This window comes from Eumetopias jubatus, unplaced genomic scaffold (assembly GCF_037043125.1).
Source record: "Eumetopias jubatus isolate StellerSeaLion01/CBP00866 unplaced genomic scaffold, mEumJub1_p1.0 scaffold_7, whole genome shotgun sequence".
NCBI classification, from domain to species: Eukaryota; Metazoa; Chordata; class Mammalia; order Carnivora; family Otariidae; genus Eumetopias; species Eumetopias jubatus.
The window spans coordinates 91,825,908-91,841,826 of NW_028274813.1; the positions used below are offsets into that span (position 1 = coordinate 91,825,908).

General features: G+C 33.7%; 1 protein-coding gene across 1 annotated transcript in view; it reads right to left on the reverse strand.

Annotated features, from left to right (window-relative positions):
- The window catches only part of TRPM7 (transient receptor potential cation channel subfamily M member 7), a 118,720-nt gene that overhangs the window by 36,424 nt on the left and 66,377 nt on the right, over positions 1-15,919 (reverse strand). Inside the window, exons 14-21 of the mRNA XM_088024788.1 lie at positions 14,191-14,331; positions 13,735-13,869; positions 12,876-13,156; positions 11,233-11,461; positions 10,027-10,182; positions 9,808-9,951; positions 7,689-7,817; positions 5,467-5,745 (exon numbers count right to left, since the gene is read on the reverse strand). Of these exons, the coding sequence (XP_087880914.1) occupies positions 5,467-5,745; positions 7,689-7,817; positions 9,808-9,951; positions 10,027-10,182; positions 11,233-11,461; positions 12,876-13,156; positions 13,735-13,869; positions 14,191-14,331 (1,494 nt within the window). The remainder of the gene's footprint in view (positions 1-5,466; positions 5,746-7,688; positions 7,818-9,807; positions 9,952-10,026; positions 10,183-11,232; positions 11,462-12,875; positions 13,157-13,734; positions 13,870-14,190; positions 14,332-15,919) is intronic.

Below are 15,919 nucleotides of genomic sequence, written 5' to 3' on the forward strand. Positions count from 1 at the left end.
GTGCCCAGTTTTTAGAATATTCAATATGAAATATCTTTTTCCATCTCTTTGATATGATAATAAATCAACAGCAATCAATATTAAAAGGGGCACATTCTATGTAATGAACCATATCACTGGTTCCAACTGGAGTCGGCCTATCTTGAGTCCATGAAGATTTAAAGAGGTATAGACACATGGGCAGATTCAGGGAATCAATTTCCGTTATGTGCTCTTTCCTAAAACTGTTGTGTTGTTGTACTGGAGGTTCAGACTCACTTTTCTACCTCCCTTTGATAACTGTCCTTTGCCCACTTCATACACAAAAAGGCATTCTTCTCACCCATCTTGAACCCTATACCATGGTCCCTTAACCTGGACTGTGAAAACCTCTAGGAGCTAAATAAAACAAACTGGAATTATCAGCATGGGTGTTGAAAAAATAAGTGACACCAATTAACTGGTTAAAAATTCCTTTCACAAATCAGGTAGTCTGCAATTCTTTAATTTCAACAAAGGTGAAAAAATCCTAATTGGGCTATCACCTAATAAATCAATGAAAAATAATTTTTATTAAGTCACAATGTGAATTTTGAAATCATTACTCAAGAAATCTAAGAGTGAAGTAAAATCCTATAACAGGACTTTAATTTCTATCCACTTAATTAGGGGTACGAGTGCTCAGCATTTATACTTAAAAAAGTGAATGTTGTCTCACTCCAACAATGTAGTATTCATCCACAAATAATCTACTAGTGGAAAACACACACAGATCAAGGTAGACTACATTTACAATAAATCTGTACCAACAACTGCAATAAACCAACCTAAAAAATCAGTAATTGCAATAAAATAACCTAAAAAAATTATGACATTTGCATATATTTTTCAAATGAATATATAGTGAGTAAAAATGGAAGGCAGGAATGTGAAAGCTAAAGAGGACAGTAAGTCTGGGTTTTTTTATTTTTTAAATTACAAAATATTGATTTATATGTAATAATTTAGACTTGATCCTTCATCTTTAAAATTCTTACACATCTGCCAATAAATTTCCTTTTTAAATTAGAGTTGAGTCTCTGTGACTTGCAATCGAAGAGTCCTAATACTGTCCAAGACTGTTTTCTTACTTGTAAAACAGTCAAATAATGCCTTGAGGGTATGTTTTCAATAACAAGATTTTCAACAAAATCTTGGGATGAAAGATTTTAAAGGGCAAATCATCAATACATTATTCATGACATTTGAATTATGGAATCCCAAATATTTATCTGTAATTAAGGAAAAGGCCAAGTCAAAAATTCAAAACCATACTCAAATTTGTACTGAGGTATCCTAAAATTATTCAGTCTATGACTGATGATTCATAGAGGTCTCTGGATTTCATGCCTTTCACATAAAGCCTATTTGACAACCTTCCTTATAGCTGATCTAAATTTAATTAATTAAAAATATTTAAATATCCCATTTTCGCATATCTAAAATGAGGATTTCTAGCTTGAATGTACAGATACATGGAGCGAGTGGGAAAAGGTTAAAATTTACCATGCAATTTTCGTTAAGTGTGATCTTTATTAATGATATCAACGGTGAGGAGTATTTCTTCTATTTTCATCTTTTATATCTTCAAACTTTACAAAGCTTTTTTCTCTGATAAGAAATTCCCTGCTCAGGAAAAGTTCCTATTTGCCAAACTTTCAAATACCGTATTTTTTGTGAAAGCCTTTATGACAGAATTAGGTACTATCTCATCAGTCTTCACATAAGTTTATCTTTCTGTAGCTATCTATCTGTTCACATGCTTGTATTATGTACTAAACTGTGAGTTCTATGAGGCTCTGGACCATGTTTTATTCATCTTTGTAGTTTCAGGTTAGTATAGTGCATAGCACATAATAGATACACAATGATAAAAGAAACAATGTTAAGTTACTCCAGGAACCTACTACCATAAAATTCATCTCCTTTATTCATTATTTAAAGGTATATACTTTAATGAAGGATTTCTTACACTTTGCAGCACCTAGTTTAAACGGATAATTAGAATATCAACCATTTTGAAAGTTCTAAAGGGGGTAGAAAGGGAAAACGGCACTAGGAGAAACAGATAATGATGTGAAAAATGACTGGTTGAAGAGGGGAAAGACATAAATACTCCTCGTGGAGGGTAGTTCTAAAAATCACAGATAAAGAAGAAAATGAAATATATATTCAAGCTCCTCAGAACTTGGATGAGAGAATTGGCAGGAGTGCTGAGAGCATGTGAGAGGCAAGATTCAGATGAAAATCCAGACAGCTTCTATTTCTTTCTCTTGGCTTCCCCCTATTTTTCCGATTTCCATCTTTTATTATTATGGCTGTTCACTTCTGTATTTCCTATACCTCCAATTTACTGTATACTACCATTACATTAACCTGATACCACTAAGTCACTAATCTGGTAGGCAACGAAAACTGGAGCACCTATTTGCATGCTAAAATTTTAGGCTAAAACCAATTCTTCCCTACAAGCTTTAAATCCCCTAACTTTTCCTGGAAACACTACCACTTTATGAAAGAATACAAAATGGATGAATAATGAACACTTCTTTGATATGACAAACAGTAAACCAGTAATTCTCGACTGGGGAAATAGAGGACACATTCTCCTGGAGGGGAATGTGTAGTCTCAAAAAGCAAATAATTAAACTTTATATTTAGAAAACTTTAAAAAATCTTATTTTCATAATGCTCATAATCCTATGAGCTAGTGGGATTATTTAGAAGGTAAATTTAATTTAGAAGACAAAGATTTTCCACAATTAAGGAAAAGGATTTCAGAAACTCTAGGAATAGATTTTTATATTTATTAAAAGGGGGCAGATCTTTAAAAAGAATTGAGAAACAGCACATATAATGAGCCTACTTTGATAAAGCTATTATATACAATTATTTGTGTGGAGTTTAACACACAAGCACATATTCCTGTATGTCTTGAAGGATGGAAAAAGTATACATCACACTGTTAACAGTGGATGTCTCTGGATAGTAGTTTGTATTTATTTACTAAAATTTTCTACAATGAATAATAATTTTAGAATAAGAAAGGAAATGTTACTTTTACAAAACAATAATACAATAGTGTCTGCCTTTTTGACCACTGGAAACTGAAAGCAATTTATGGCAGAAGTAGGACAACACACCTTAGATTTTTCAGGTCAATGCATAAGGAATTGCACATTAAACCTGACATCTACATTTAAAAAACAAAACTTGCCAGTTGGTTAAACTTGTAGGAAAGAGCAAGATATTGGACATATTATATCAGGAAAAGATGTTCTAACTGGAACTTTAAAAAATAGTTTGAATCAGTGAAGATGGGAGGAAAGAGGAACCCAAAGACATAAACCACAGGTAGTACTGTTTAGCTAGCATTATCTTGCAAATACATAATAATGGAACAAAATTAGTGTGGGGAATTGGAGCTGAGCAAGAGAAACACTTGTGAGACTTTTTCAGTCTGTCCCCACTGGCTGAAAATCATCATCTAACAAATAATCTGACTAGCTGCTTTCAGCATCCATGCATTCAAAAGTCTATCTGAAATGGTAAGGAAAGATAAAGAAATGTCAACTTATTCTTCTTAGGGAAAAGAAAAATCAAATTTGGTGGAGGGGAGACTCTTCAATGGTTTCCCCTATATTTTTCTTCTCTAAGGTCCCAGTTTTCAATGTTATGTAAATCAGGCTATGCCCTTTTATCCAATTTGATAACTAACCAACTCCTTATCATAAAAGAAGTTCCAGTCAGGTTGTGCCTTTTTACTCCTATCTATCTTAAGCTTTCAAAGAACAGATCATATCCCACTGCTTTAATAAAACCATCCACAGATTTATCTCTTCCCATGAGTCCCTACATCCCCTACTCATTAATTTCATCAATAAACCACAAGGACTATTTACTAACACCATATATAATCTCCTAGAATACTTATGTAGGACAAGCTCCAAACTAGATTATAAAATTATTTAAAATAACTACAGGACTGGTAAAATCAAAAAGGAGAAATGTAATTTCACAAAGTTCAGAGGCACTATCCTAAAAATTGTTATACTATTTTGCATAGGGGCGCCTGGGTGGCTCAGTCATTGAGCGTCTGCCTTTAGCTCAGGTCATGATCCCAGGGTCCTGGGATCGAGTCCCACATCAGGCTCCCTGCTCAGCGGGAAGCCTGCTTCTCCCTCTCCCACTCTCCCTGCTTGTGTTCCCTCTCTCGCTGTGTCTCTGTCAAATAAACAAAATCTTAAAAAAAAAATAAAATAAACATTAAAAGCTACTTGGTAGAAGATTATAGATTTTAAAATTTATAATCTGCTGCTAAGCATGTAAAATTAAGAGAATCAATCTATTAAAATACAATGAATGTTCAGCATTTTTATGTCTTCTTTTCCTACTTGTAATGGTTTTATCCATCCAGCCAGCAATAGTAACTAAGGAGAATCTACTATGTGACAGCCGCTATGGTAAGTACTAGAGATATAAAGGTGACCAAAACCAAAGAAGGTGCCTACACTCCAAAGAGTTCAGTCTGGAGAAGTACATAAATAATCCAGTAAGAATATAGTTTAAAATATGGTTAGACACAGAGATAAATATTCTATAGAGGAGGAACATGGGTCCCATAAAACTTTGTAGCAAATAAACTTGATCTAGTGGGAAAAGACCAAAAAAACTTCCCCCAAAACAAAAATTATGTTGGAGATGTGATCTGTATGTAATCCAAAGAGCTAAGGATATGAGTGTAGATGAGGACAGTCATTCCTGGCAGAAAGAACAGGAGCTATGGTACCCTGGTAGGGGTTATGTTAAAAAAATAGGGACGGGCCTGTATGACTCTAGCTAGCATAGATAAGAGGTGAAAAAAATGGCTGAGAGAGGACACTTTAAAGGAAAGCAAGGAAGCTGGTTCTATTGGAAAATTAAAAGCAACGAACTGGGCAGGACTTACGGAATTCATTAAGTATAGTGATCTCTAGGGGTAATGTGAAAGCATTAGAAAAATTTTTTAAGTAGGGAAGTAACATACTCAGAAATGCATTTTGAAATTACTCTAGCTACAATGTAGACTAAGACAGGCCACAGTGGTTGTGAATAAACAGATTTTACTAGATTGCTGCAGGTGCCAGATGACTAGGGTAGAGTTAGTAAAGATGAAAATAACATCACAAACAGTAGCTAAAACAAACTTGTATTTTTTCATTCTGACCTCAACTAGCCCTAGAAAGTAGCATTTAAAAATCAAAACATTTTAGATAAAACAAATAAAATATGGTTTTCTTAATCTTATCCTATCACATATTTTCTTCAAAAATTAATATCCTGAGGATTGGCCAATTTGAAGAAATAACATTCTCTAGTTCAAATAAAACTATGTAATGACAGGTTTTTATGATTTCAAGAAAAAATATCAATAAACCCATGAGTATTATCAGATGCCTCTCAACTTACCATTTTTCCAATCATCATTACATAAGGTCCTGCCTGTTGATTTACAGCTAGAAAATCTAGCAAACGCACATACCAAAATATTATGTTAAGACAGTAAATTAATCTTCCAGCAACAAAAACATGATTATCATATGCATTCTCAAAGTTCCATTTTGCTCCAAATCTTAGTCCAAATCCAATGAAGAAAGAAATTATGGCAATTGTATCACTGATATTGAAGTAATCACTAAACCACACTTTAATCTTCTGGCTTATTTTTCCAGCTTCAGACATAAAGATCTACGGGTTAAAAAAAAAGAAAGAAAAAAATCTAATTGAACTGTTTAAGTAATCGATTTCTTCCTATTAAAACATATATTACATTCAATTATAGTATCACAGTAGAATTTTATGTATTTTTTTAATATTTCAAAGTATTTTTGTATTTTTTCAAGATTTTATTTAAAAGAGAGAGAGACCATGGTGGGGGAGGGAGAGGGAGAAGCAGACTCCCCACCAAGCAGGGAGCCCAACTTGGGGCTTGATCCCAGATGAACTGAGCCAAAGGCAGACACTTTAACTGACTGAGCCACCCAGGAGCCCCTCAAAGTTATTTTTTAAAACTGAAGTACAGTTAACACACATTATATTAGTTTCAGGTATACAACATAGTGATTCAACAACTCTATATATTATGCTCTGCTCACAAGTGTAGCTACCATCTGTTACCATACAATGCTATTACAATACCACTGACTATATATTCCTTGTGCTATACCTTTCATCCCTAGAACTTATTCATTCCATAACTAGAAGCCTGTGCTACCCACTCCCCTTTACCCATTTTGCCCATCTCTCCTCCCCTCCTTCCCCACAATCACTTTGTCCTCTGTATTTACAGGTCTGTTTCTGCTTTTGTTTTGTTGCTTAGATCTCATATATAAATAAATTATATAGTATTTGTCATTTGGTATTTATCAAAGTATGTTTATTTGGGCTTTGATGATGTGTTTGATCACTGAAACAATTCAGTAAGATATCAGAGACACATACTTCTTATCCTCCTTCCATATATGTATATAAATACCCACAAATAAATGACCTAGTCAACCAAGGTCATTCTACTAAGAAGCTGAAAATCTTAAATTAGAACAGAGTTCTCTAGAAAGTGAGATACTTCTGAAAGTTGTTTTATTTTTCATTGAAACAACAGGATATCCTGATAGGATCTTCCCAAAGGTGTCTTATTTATAGAAAGCAAACAACTCGATGGTTTAAGTACCCGTACTCATCTCTTCTATTGAATATAAAAAATAAAATTTGCATTGCCTGGATGGCTCAGTCGGTTGAGTGGCAGAATCTTGATTCTGGCTCAAGTCATGATCTCAGGGTAATGAGATCAAGCCCCTTGTTGGGCTCCGCACTCAGCTGGTAGTCTGCTTGAGTTTCTCTCCCTCTGTCCCTCCCCACCACTCGTGCTCTCTTTCAAATAAATAAATTTTTTAAAAGAATTTTAAAATTTCTCTTTTGTGGGGAATGGTAATACATTTATAGCTTCAAAATCATAAGTGTATATAAAAATAAGTACTGAAAAGTCTCTCTTCCATTCTTCTTCCTTAGCCAATTAACTTCCCTTCCCACTAGAGGCAACCAGTTATTACAATCTAATGAATCCTTGTACAGTTTTTATGAATATGCATTTAAAAAATTATTTACAACTTTATCATTTAACAATTTAATTTTTTCAAACATGTTGGTAAAACAACAGATTTCATAAACATACAAACCATGGCACTCAAAGGAATTAAAAATGCATAATAAAATATTTAAGAAGATAAATTCCTATGACACCTAAGTGGAAGGGAAGTACAATGCTTTCATTTGTTTTTGCCACATAATGTATTCTCTAAATCTAAAGCACAGACATGAAATAATCCAGAAGTATTTAAGTCAGTGTGTTATAAAACTATATTTATGTAGTTAATAGTTTGAATAAAAAGTATAAACATTTATTTAAGGAAAAATATTTTTTTAAAATCAAGATGTTAGAAAATTTATAATTTAAACTGAAAACTGTGATAGACACAGGAATCTAAATCTAAATGACAATTCAGTGGGCAATACAGTACACTTTTATACTGATTAAGAGTAACAGATACACATACCCACATACATATAGAAAACCAAACCAAACACCCTCCATATATACAGTAAGTTACTGGTAGGAGAAACTACAGACATACCTCACGGACTTTCTCAATAGCATAGGTAAAAATATAAGCAATAACAATCCATTCTTGAACTGAAGGTAATCGTTCCATTTGTACAAGAACCACAAATGTATAAAGCATCAGAAATCCTAAGTATGCCAACTAATGAAAAACACAAAGTATGAATAATATTAATTACAAGATAAAATCTTCTCAAAATTTTCAATCCAACATACAGAAGAGAGACTAAAATGAACCCCTGTGAACTATCTCCAAGCTTAATCATTAAAACAGTTTTAGGGGTGCCTGGGCGGCTCAGTCAGTTTAAGCATCCAGCTCTTGGTTCTTGGTTTTGGCTCAGGTCATGATCTCAGGGTCGTGAGACTGAGCCCCACATTTAGCTCCACGCTTAGTGTAGAGTCTTCCCTCACCCTCTACCCCTCCCCTGGTTCATGTGTGCGCTCTCTCTCTCTCTCTCTCTCTCTCTCAAATAAATAAATAAATAAATTATTTAAGAAAAGTTTTAGAAGTAACTTCATTGCAAACACTGCATTTATCAATCAAAACATAAATGGTTCCAAGAGTATAACTATGGTGTTCTAGAACTTTGATGACTTTCTAGTATTCCCCATAGGAAGAATTTTATAGTAGATTTATGTTCTCAGCATAGTTCATATAATTCCATTTAACTTATACTATTCCTAAAGTATCATATTAAATATACTATAGAACTTCATCACCATCATCATCAAGAAACACATACTACCTACTTCCTCCTTCCCCGAACCAAATACTATTCCCAGGAAAGACAACTGTTATTTTCCTAACTCCTAGTCATTGAGGTTGAATCCCAAGAAATGAAAACAAATATGAAAAGCATTTTTCCCTAGGTAAAGGAACATACCACCTTTGATACTCTCAACAAAAAAGATATTATATAAGATCTATGTATAACAACATCTGAAGAGTTATTTCGTTTCAGAGGAAAACCCAGACTCGTTCACCCTTGGACAATTGTATCTAAGAATCCTCTCTTCATTCTCCTTGCCTCTACCAGCGTTAAAACAAGCCACGTTCTTGATTTAAGCTATGGCAGGGCTGGGCAGTAAACTCCAATAAATGAGGAAAGAAAAGAGAAATTTCTATTTGGCCATCAGGGTTGTCCATTTTTTAAAAAAAAAACATTTTATTTATTTATTTGAGAGTGAGTGAGCAAGAGAGAGAGAGAGAGAGAGAGAGAGAGAGAGCGCGCATGCGCAAGCCAGGGTAGAGGCAGAGGGAGAGAGAGAGAAGCAGATGCTCCACTGAGCAGGGAGCCTGACATGGGACTCGAACCCAGGAGCCTGAGATCATGACCTGAGCCGAAAGCAGATGCTTAACCAACTGAGCCACCCAGGCGCCCCAAGGTTGTCCATTTTTAAAGAGTCACTCACATGAATGTAAATGTGACGAAAACGAAAAACAACAAAACAGTAACAAGATAAACAACTTCAGAATTTTTCTGGGAAGGGGAATAAAAATTCATTCATTCAACCCATGGTTAAAAGCTGAGGCTAATCTCATCTGTTTCTTGAGGTGAGTCCATCCGCCATGGACTGTAATACTCTTTGATCTGGGAGATAAAACTGTTCTCCCACAAAGCAAGAGATAAGCCAATTATGTGTCAGATAATAAAACATATACCATAATATGATTAAGGAAATAAGCTATTATACCACTGATAAACTATATGATCTAGATTACTTTTTACCTTCAAATTAACACTGCAAAAAGGTTCATTTCAAAAATTTTATACATACTCTGCAAAATCCTAAAGCACAAAGATGTACCCATATCTATTCTGGTTAATCTTTAGCAATGTTTTTGGTAGATTTGATTTGTGTTTGATACCTGCGTATAAAGACATATGGTTACTGCATTTTTGTTTAATCTATTTCTAGTTCCAATCAGAATTAAGATTTGTTAGCATTTATCATTCTATATGATGGCAAATGGAATAAAATTAAGTTAAATTTATGCTCTTTTAAGTGGAAAATGGCTTGTCAGTGATCTAAGTTATATCAAGATAAATAGGGACTTTAGACCTAAGGTACCTTAAAGCTTATCCTTTAAAAATATTCTGCTCGTACAACTTAGAAAACATACAACATACCGTATTAAACCAGAATTTTACAATTGGCGCATGATAAAAGGCATAAAACTTTCTTGTAATGGGAAGTTTTTTTGATTTTATTTGTATCTCCATTTCATTTTTTCCTTCATTACTGTCCAATATTCTTACTTCTTTAAACACTTCCTAAAATAGAAATAACAGTTATCATATTTATTCACAAAATGTTTATATTTACTTAAAAATATTTTTCCTCCTTACCATGGGAATCTCTTCTGCTATGTTTTGAAAGTTGTTTTCACTATCTTCCATTGTCATTTGATGGGCATCTTGAGATTGTGGAATATGAGACATCTCAGCCTTTGTTTTATATTCTAGCATTAATATGGCAGGTGGAACTAAAATGCTTAATATGACCTAAAAATTTTAGAAACATGTAAGTTTATATTTTAAAATTACCTTCAAGAATAAAAAGAATAAAAAGGTATTAAATATCTTTGATTATTAGTTAGCCAATCTGCCCCTGTTAGTATAGGGGAAAAACCAAAAACTTCATTTTTATACTTGATTATTATATTTAAAGAGGCCCAGGTTGAATTGTTTTAAGGAGTGACAAAACATTTAGGTACTATGATATGAGGATACAGAAAAGATTTACTAATTATTTGTTCAGAAAATAATTTTTGTTTAAATAAAATTCAAGCCTTATGAAGTTATGTACATAATTTTATCCTAAAACTCTTTGCAACTGTTCCATGTCGTAACATGATTACTCAGCTTGTGCCTCTATAAACAGATTTATTTGTAAAATTTTACGTTATTACCTGCATAATCCTAAAGCACAAAAAAATTGTAATTGTGTATCAGGGTTTCTATTGGTTAATCTTTCACCATTATTTTTATTAGAGGATCAGTATTTGTTATCTACTTACAATGGTTAAACCACTTGCCTGATTTCTGCCTCTACATCTCTGTACCTTATTTAAGATATAAGATAATGAAAAGGAAAGTTTAAAGTAGTATCTCTCAGTATGATGAAACCAAAAGTATCAGTCAACATTTTATCCAAATTCTTAACCATAAAAACTAATTCATGTAATTATTTAAGAAAAAGGTAACAAATTATTAAGTTAGTAGACAGTTCTCAATTTTAGAATTTGGAAATCATCTTTTCATAAAGAAGGAACTTTTTTTCATTGCTGCTCAGGGCTGTAAACACCAATACTTCCTTTGTTGCCCTCATGCTTCTAGCTTAGAGAGGGGCAATAATTATACACCATACCGGAAAAGGATTCAGAGTGAAGAACAGAAGGAAAAAAGAAGCCATTTCATGCCCCTTGAGATAAAATGCCAACACTGCTGTCCCCACCACCCTCATAAATCAAGGCATTTTACTATATATCTGGGCTAATCCCTCTGTTCTTTTTATCTAATCACACACTAGATGTAACTGTTTCTAAGGTATACCTTGTACCAGGAATTTTTCCTCATATTCAGCCTTCCCATCCACATATCAGATAACAACATTTGTGTACAGGTGTGAGCTACAAAAGGTCTAAGTCTTGAAGAAACTGCTAACTTGAGGCAGGTGGAATTACTCCAGTTTTTCAGTTCATAAGTGAGCAATTTCATAGCCATGGTTTCATCCTGTCTGAAGGACTGTTCTAGTAATTCAACTGCGAGTTGACCAAAATCACTATCAAAAGATAAAGGCCAAAACATTCATATTACCAAACTGCAGTTTAAGACACTATTCTTATATAATTTCATAACATTTTATATTTAATATAACAACATTTATATTTAATATTTTAACACAAACTCAGGGAATTATAAGGCATTAGAATCATAGCAGCTCTGTTTCCAGATATCTATTACCATGCAGATATAACAAAATATTAAAATATGTCACATGAAGAACAAGTCTGAGAAGGTGACTCCAGAGCATTTTCCACTGGCCTTGGAAATAAAACTCCAGTCTCACAGGAAACCCAAATTGACAATGTTCAGCCGCTCTGTACAAAAACTCTTATCTATATAGTATTTCAAACATAGGGGTGCCCAGGTGGCTCAGGTGGTTAAGTATCTGCTTCAGACTCAGGTCATGATCCCAGGGTCCTGGGATCCAGCCCCGGGTCATCGGGCTCCCGGGTCATTGGGCTCCCTGCTGAGCGAGGAGCCTGCTTCTCCCTCTTTCCCACTTGTGTTCTCTCTCGCTATCTCTGTCTCTCTCTCAAATAAATAAATAAAATCTTAAAAAAAAAAAAAAACATAAAAAAGGTTTGGTACCCAGTAGAAAGAATAATGTGAATAGGACTAACCTAATCATGAAAAACATCTGAATCTTAGATTCCCAGAGTAAGTGATCATAAGATCCCTGCTTATTTTCACTAATAACACTTACTCTCTTCCAAAGACAGCCCATTTTGGGAGAGCTAAGTTCTATTTTCTATCATAAGGTTTCCTACAAACTATCTTTCCAGCTTGACAGTCATTATTACTCTAAATGTAAACTTCTGTGAACTGTTTTACTCTTCCATGTATATAGTTCCACCTTCTGAAATGCCCTTCCAGTTGAAATCCCATTCATTTCCTTAGAACACAGCTCAAAACCTTATTTTTTTCTTTTCCTTACCACTCCAAATGGAACTTTTCCTAATCTAATTAATTGCTAGTATATGCAATTATTAAACTGACTTCTGGCATTTCTTCTTTCTTGCCAAAATATTTCTCTTGAGTTGTAAACAATAACCTCTTTTTACGTGCATGAACAGGAAAGTTTCCTTCTGAATTCTAAGAAGTACCTAATACATTTTGGGGCGCCTGGGTGGCTCAGTCAGTTAAGCTACCAACTCCTGATTTCGGCTCAGGTCATGATCTCAGGGTTGGAAGATCAAACCTGAGACTCGCCCTCTAAGTCCACGCTCCAGAGAGGAGCCTGCTTAAGATTCTCTATCTCCCTCTCAATAAAAAAAAGTACCTAACACATTTTAATTGTGCCAATAAAATTATATGTATATATACCCATTTATTGCATGACACTATAACCTCCACTTAAACATGATCTTGTTGTATTTCTTAAATGTTTGAAATGATAAAATATAACTTACTTAGAATACTGTTTCAATTCTTCTGAAGTGTCATCTACAAGGTCACTCTGCTTTGCTTCATATGCCATTGAACGATAGATCTTACAGGCAACTAATGCTTTAGCCATTGATTCTTCACCATGCTGCCATAAAAAACGGGCCATGACCTGTCTCTTCATAAGGCAAGCCCAAATTAACAGTTCATTAAGTGGATAAGGAAAGCGCTTGGTTTCTGGATCATCAATATCTACAATTTCATCTTTGGCTCTCTTCTTCTTTCCTTCTTCCACAGCTGTATCAATCTTCAATGGAAAACAAATGTCTAAGATTCATTATAATAAGGCCATATGACATTAATGTGAGAATTTTTATAAAATCTCCTTTACACTATTCTTCAACTTCATATAGACTGCACAAATCAAAATGGTATAAATTTATAAATTTTATATACTTTATTTTATTATAGCTCAGGTTTTATAGAAATGGCATTTCTAAAAAAAAAAGTCATTGTAATAAAGTTTTCCAAAATTAAAGGAAGGGCCTAAATATTTCAACTAATATCTGATAAAACATAACTTTAATGGAAGAAAAGTGTGTCTAAAATACTTACCTTGCACGCTGTTAATCAGTTACAGTGGAATAAAAGGAGGCAGTTAAGTATTTATCAAAACATTTAAAAATTTTTATTATAACTAAATATAAAAAACTTCATAGAACCGTTAAGTCATAATAAATATCTTTTTGTATATGGGAAAATGAAAAATCAAAGATGTGTCTACAAAAGTTCATTCTTGCTAAAACAAGTAGTTTTCTGTTTCATAAATACTAGTAAATTAGATAGAACAAAATTCAGAAAAAGTTAAAATTTACAGAAACATACCTTTGGTCGATAGGGCTGTGCTGTTTTAATGAAATGATTGTGCCTCATTTTTTCCTTTTTATCTGCCCTATTGCCAAAAGATTCATGACTCTTGCGCAACTGAGGAGTGCTGCTGGAGGTATTTCGGCCAGACCTCTGAAAATGAAAGCTTATTAGTTTTTACAGATTTAAATACACTGATAAATCATAAAAATTCAAGAATTCATACATATGTACAAATGTGTTTGTACACACACAGAAAATAATTATTTTGTTTTGGATTTCAATTACAAAATATTTCTGTGTACTCTTATAGTTGAAAATATTGTATTTTTAAGACAATGCTACTTTCACTATTCTAATATAAAAATGTAAGTAATTTTAAACTTTTAAAGTATATGAGTTTTTATGAATTCTTAACTTATAAAGTGTACAATACAAAGGACATATATAGACTTCCCCCAAAATATTACATACCCGATTATTTCCACCAAGACTGTTATATATTAATCGAAAACGTTTCCGAGTGTAGGTGCATCTATAGGTTCCTCCCATAAGATATTCAATAACAAGTCCTATATCGATTAGGGTGATCTTATATCCTGGAGGAAGATTTCCCTGGAAACAAGACATTAGTTTTAAATAGGATATTTCTCAATATTTCCATGCATGCCTAGAAATACACCCACTCTCCAAAATAACAAATGTTTACTTGTTACAAGAAGCTGGGGTTGCCAGCAGCTATCTTTACAGGAGAAGGAAGTAACTTGTTCATTTCCTTCTATAAGAAGGGATTCTGAAGTTTTGAAGTCACAAAGGTGTGCTCAGGACAGAAGGATGACTTATAGCAGCAAGAGCATTTGATCTTTCCACTGCCCTAATACTTCACACATAGAGGCAAAGGAACGTCTAAGAGTCAAGTATTCCATTTTCACTGTGGCACATTATCATAAATTACATTTTCCTGCAAAAACAATGCTATAAATGTTAATTATGTTTCCACGCAGGCCCTTAAGTACTTATAAGTACTTTTTAGCCAAAATTATATTGGTTATATTACAGGTTACACAAGTTTTTATAGTCTCATCTAAGATTTAAACTACCACTTATAACACTGTTTAGAACTAAGACTTCATTTTCCCCAGGGCAACAATTTTTTAGAACATGAGCCATTTGTGAGTTTGGAAGATTGTCTGTTCAGAATCAAATATTTGGTTAATCTCATTAAATAATCTTAAAAGGGTTTAATCATAAGACAATTTACATATATTAACCAATTCTGCCCTCCTACCATCACCATTCTTTCCATTTCCCTAATTATAATTTCATAAAATTAGTACTTAAAAATTTTTTAAGATTTTATTTTAGAGAGAGAGCAAGTGAGCCTGCATGCGCACACAGCGGGGAGGGGCAGAGGAGAGGGAGAGAGAGAATCTCAAGCGGACTCCATGCTGAGTGTGGAACCTGATGCGGGGCTGGATCTCATGACCTGAGCCAAAATCAAGAGTTGGATGCTTAACTGACTAAGCCACCCAAGAGCCCCTAGGTCCCCCAGTACTTTTAAAAATGCTTATACCTTTTATAATTTGGTTTCATCTGTGAAGTTTTAAATATCTAGATACTTATTCCTTAAATCTCTGATTTAAAAATTAATCAAAAATAGTTTTGGGTGCCTGGGTGGCTCAGTCAGTTAAGTGTCTGCCTTCGGAACAGGTCATGATCCCAGGGTCCTGGAATCAGGTTCTGTATCCAGCTCCCTCCTCAGTGGGGAGTCTGCTTCTCTCTCTCCCTCTACCCCTCCCCTTGCTCATGCTCTCTCTCTCTCTCTCAAATAAAATCTTTAAAATATATATTTTCTCACCTTAAATGCAAGATTTTTCTTTTTATTTTGTCTTGAGCAACCTCAAAATATGCCTTATGAATGAGGATTATCATGCATGTTTTTAGTTTTCTGTTTTTTAAAATATTTGACAAATACATGATATGATCCCACTTAAATGGGAAATATTTAAATTAAGGGAAATAATGTGAGTTGCCTAAAAAAAAAAAGTACGATAAACAATTTCTCAAACTACACAAATACTACTTACAACACTCAACTTATTAATTTGAATCAGAAAATAGTCAATTACTGCCTTTCCTTTAGGATTTTTCACTTACAGAAATAAAAAAAATTGGCTTATTTAGTATAGCCACCAATGTAAAG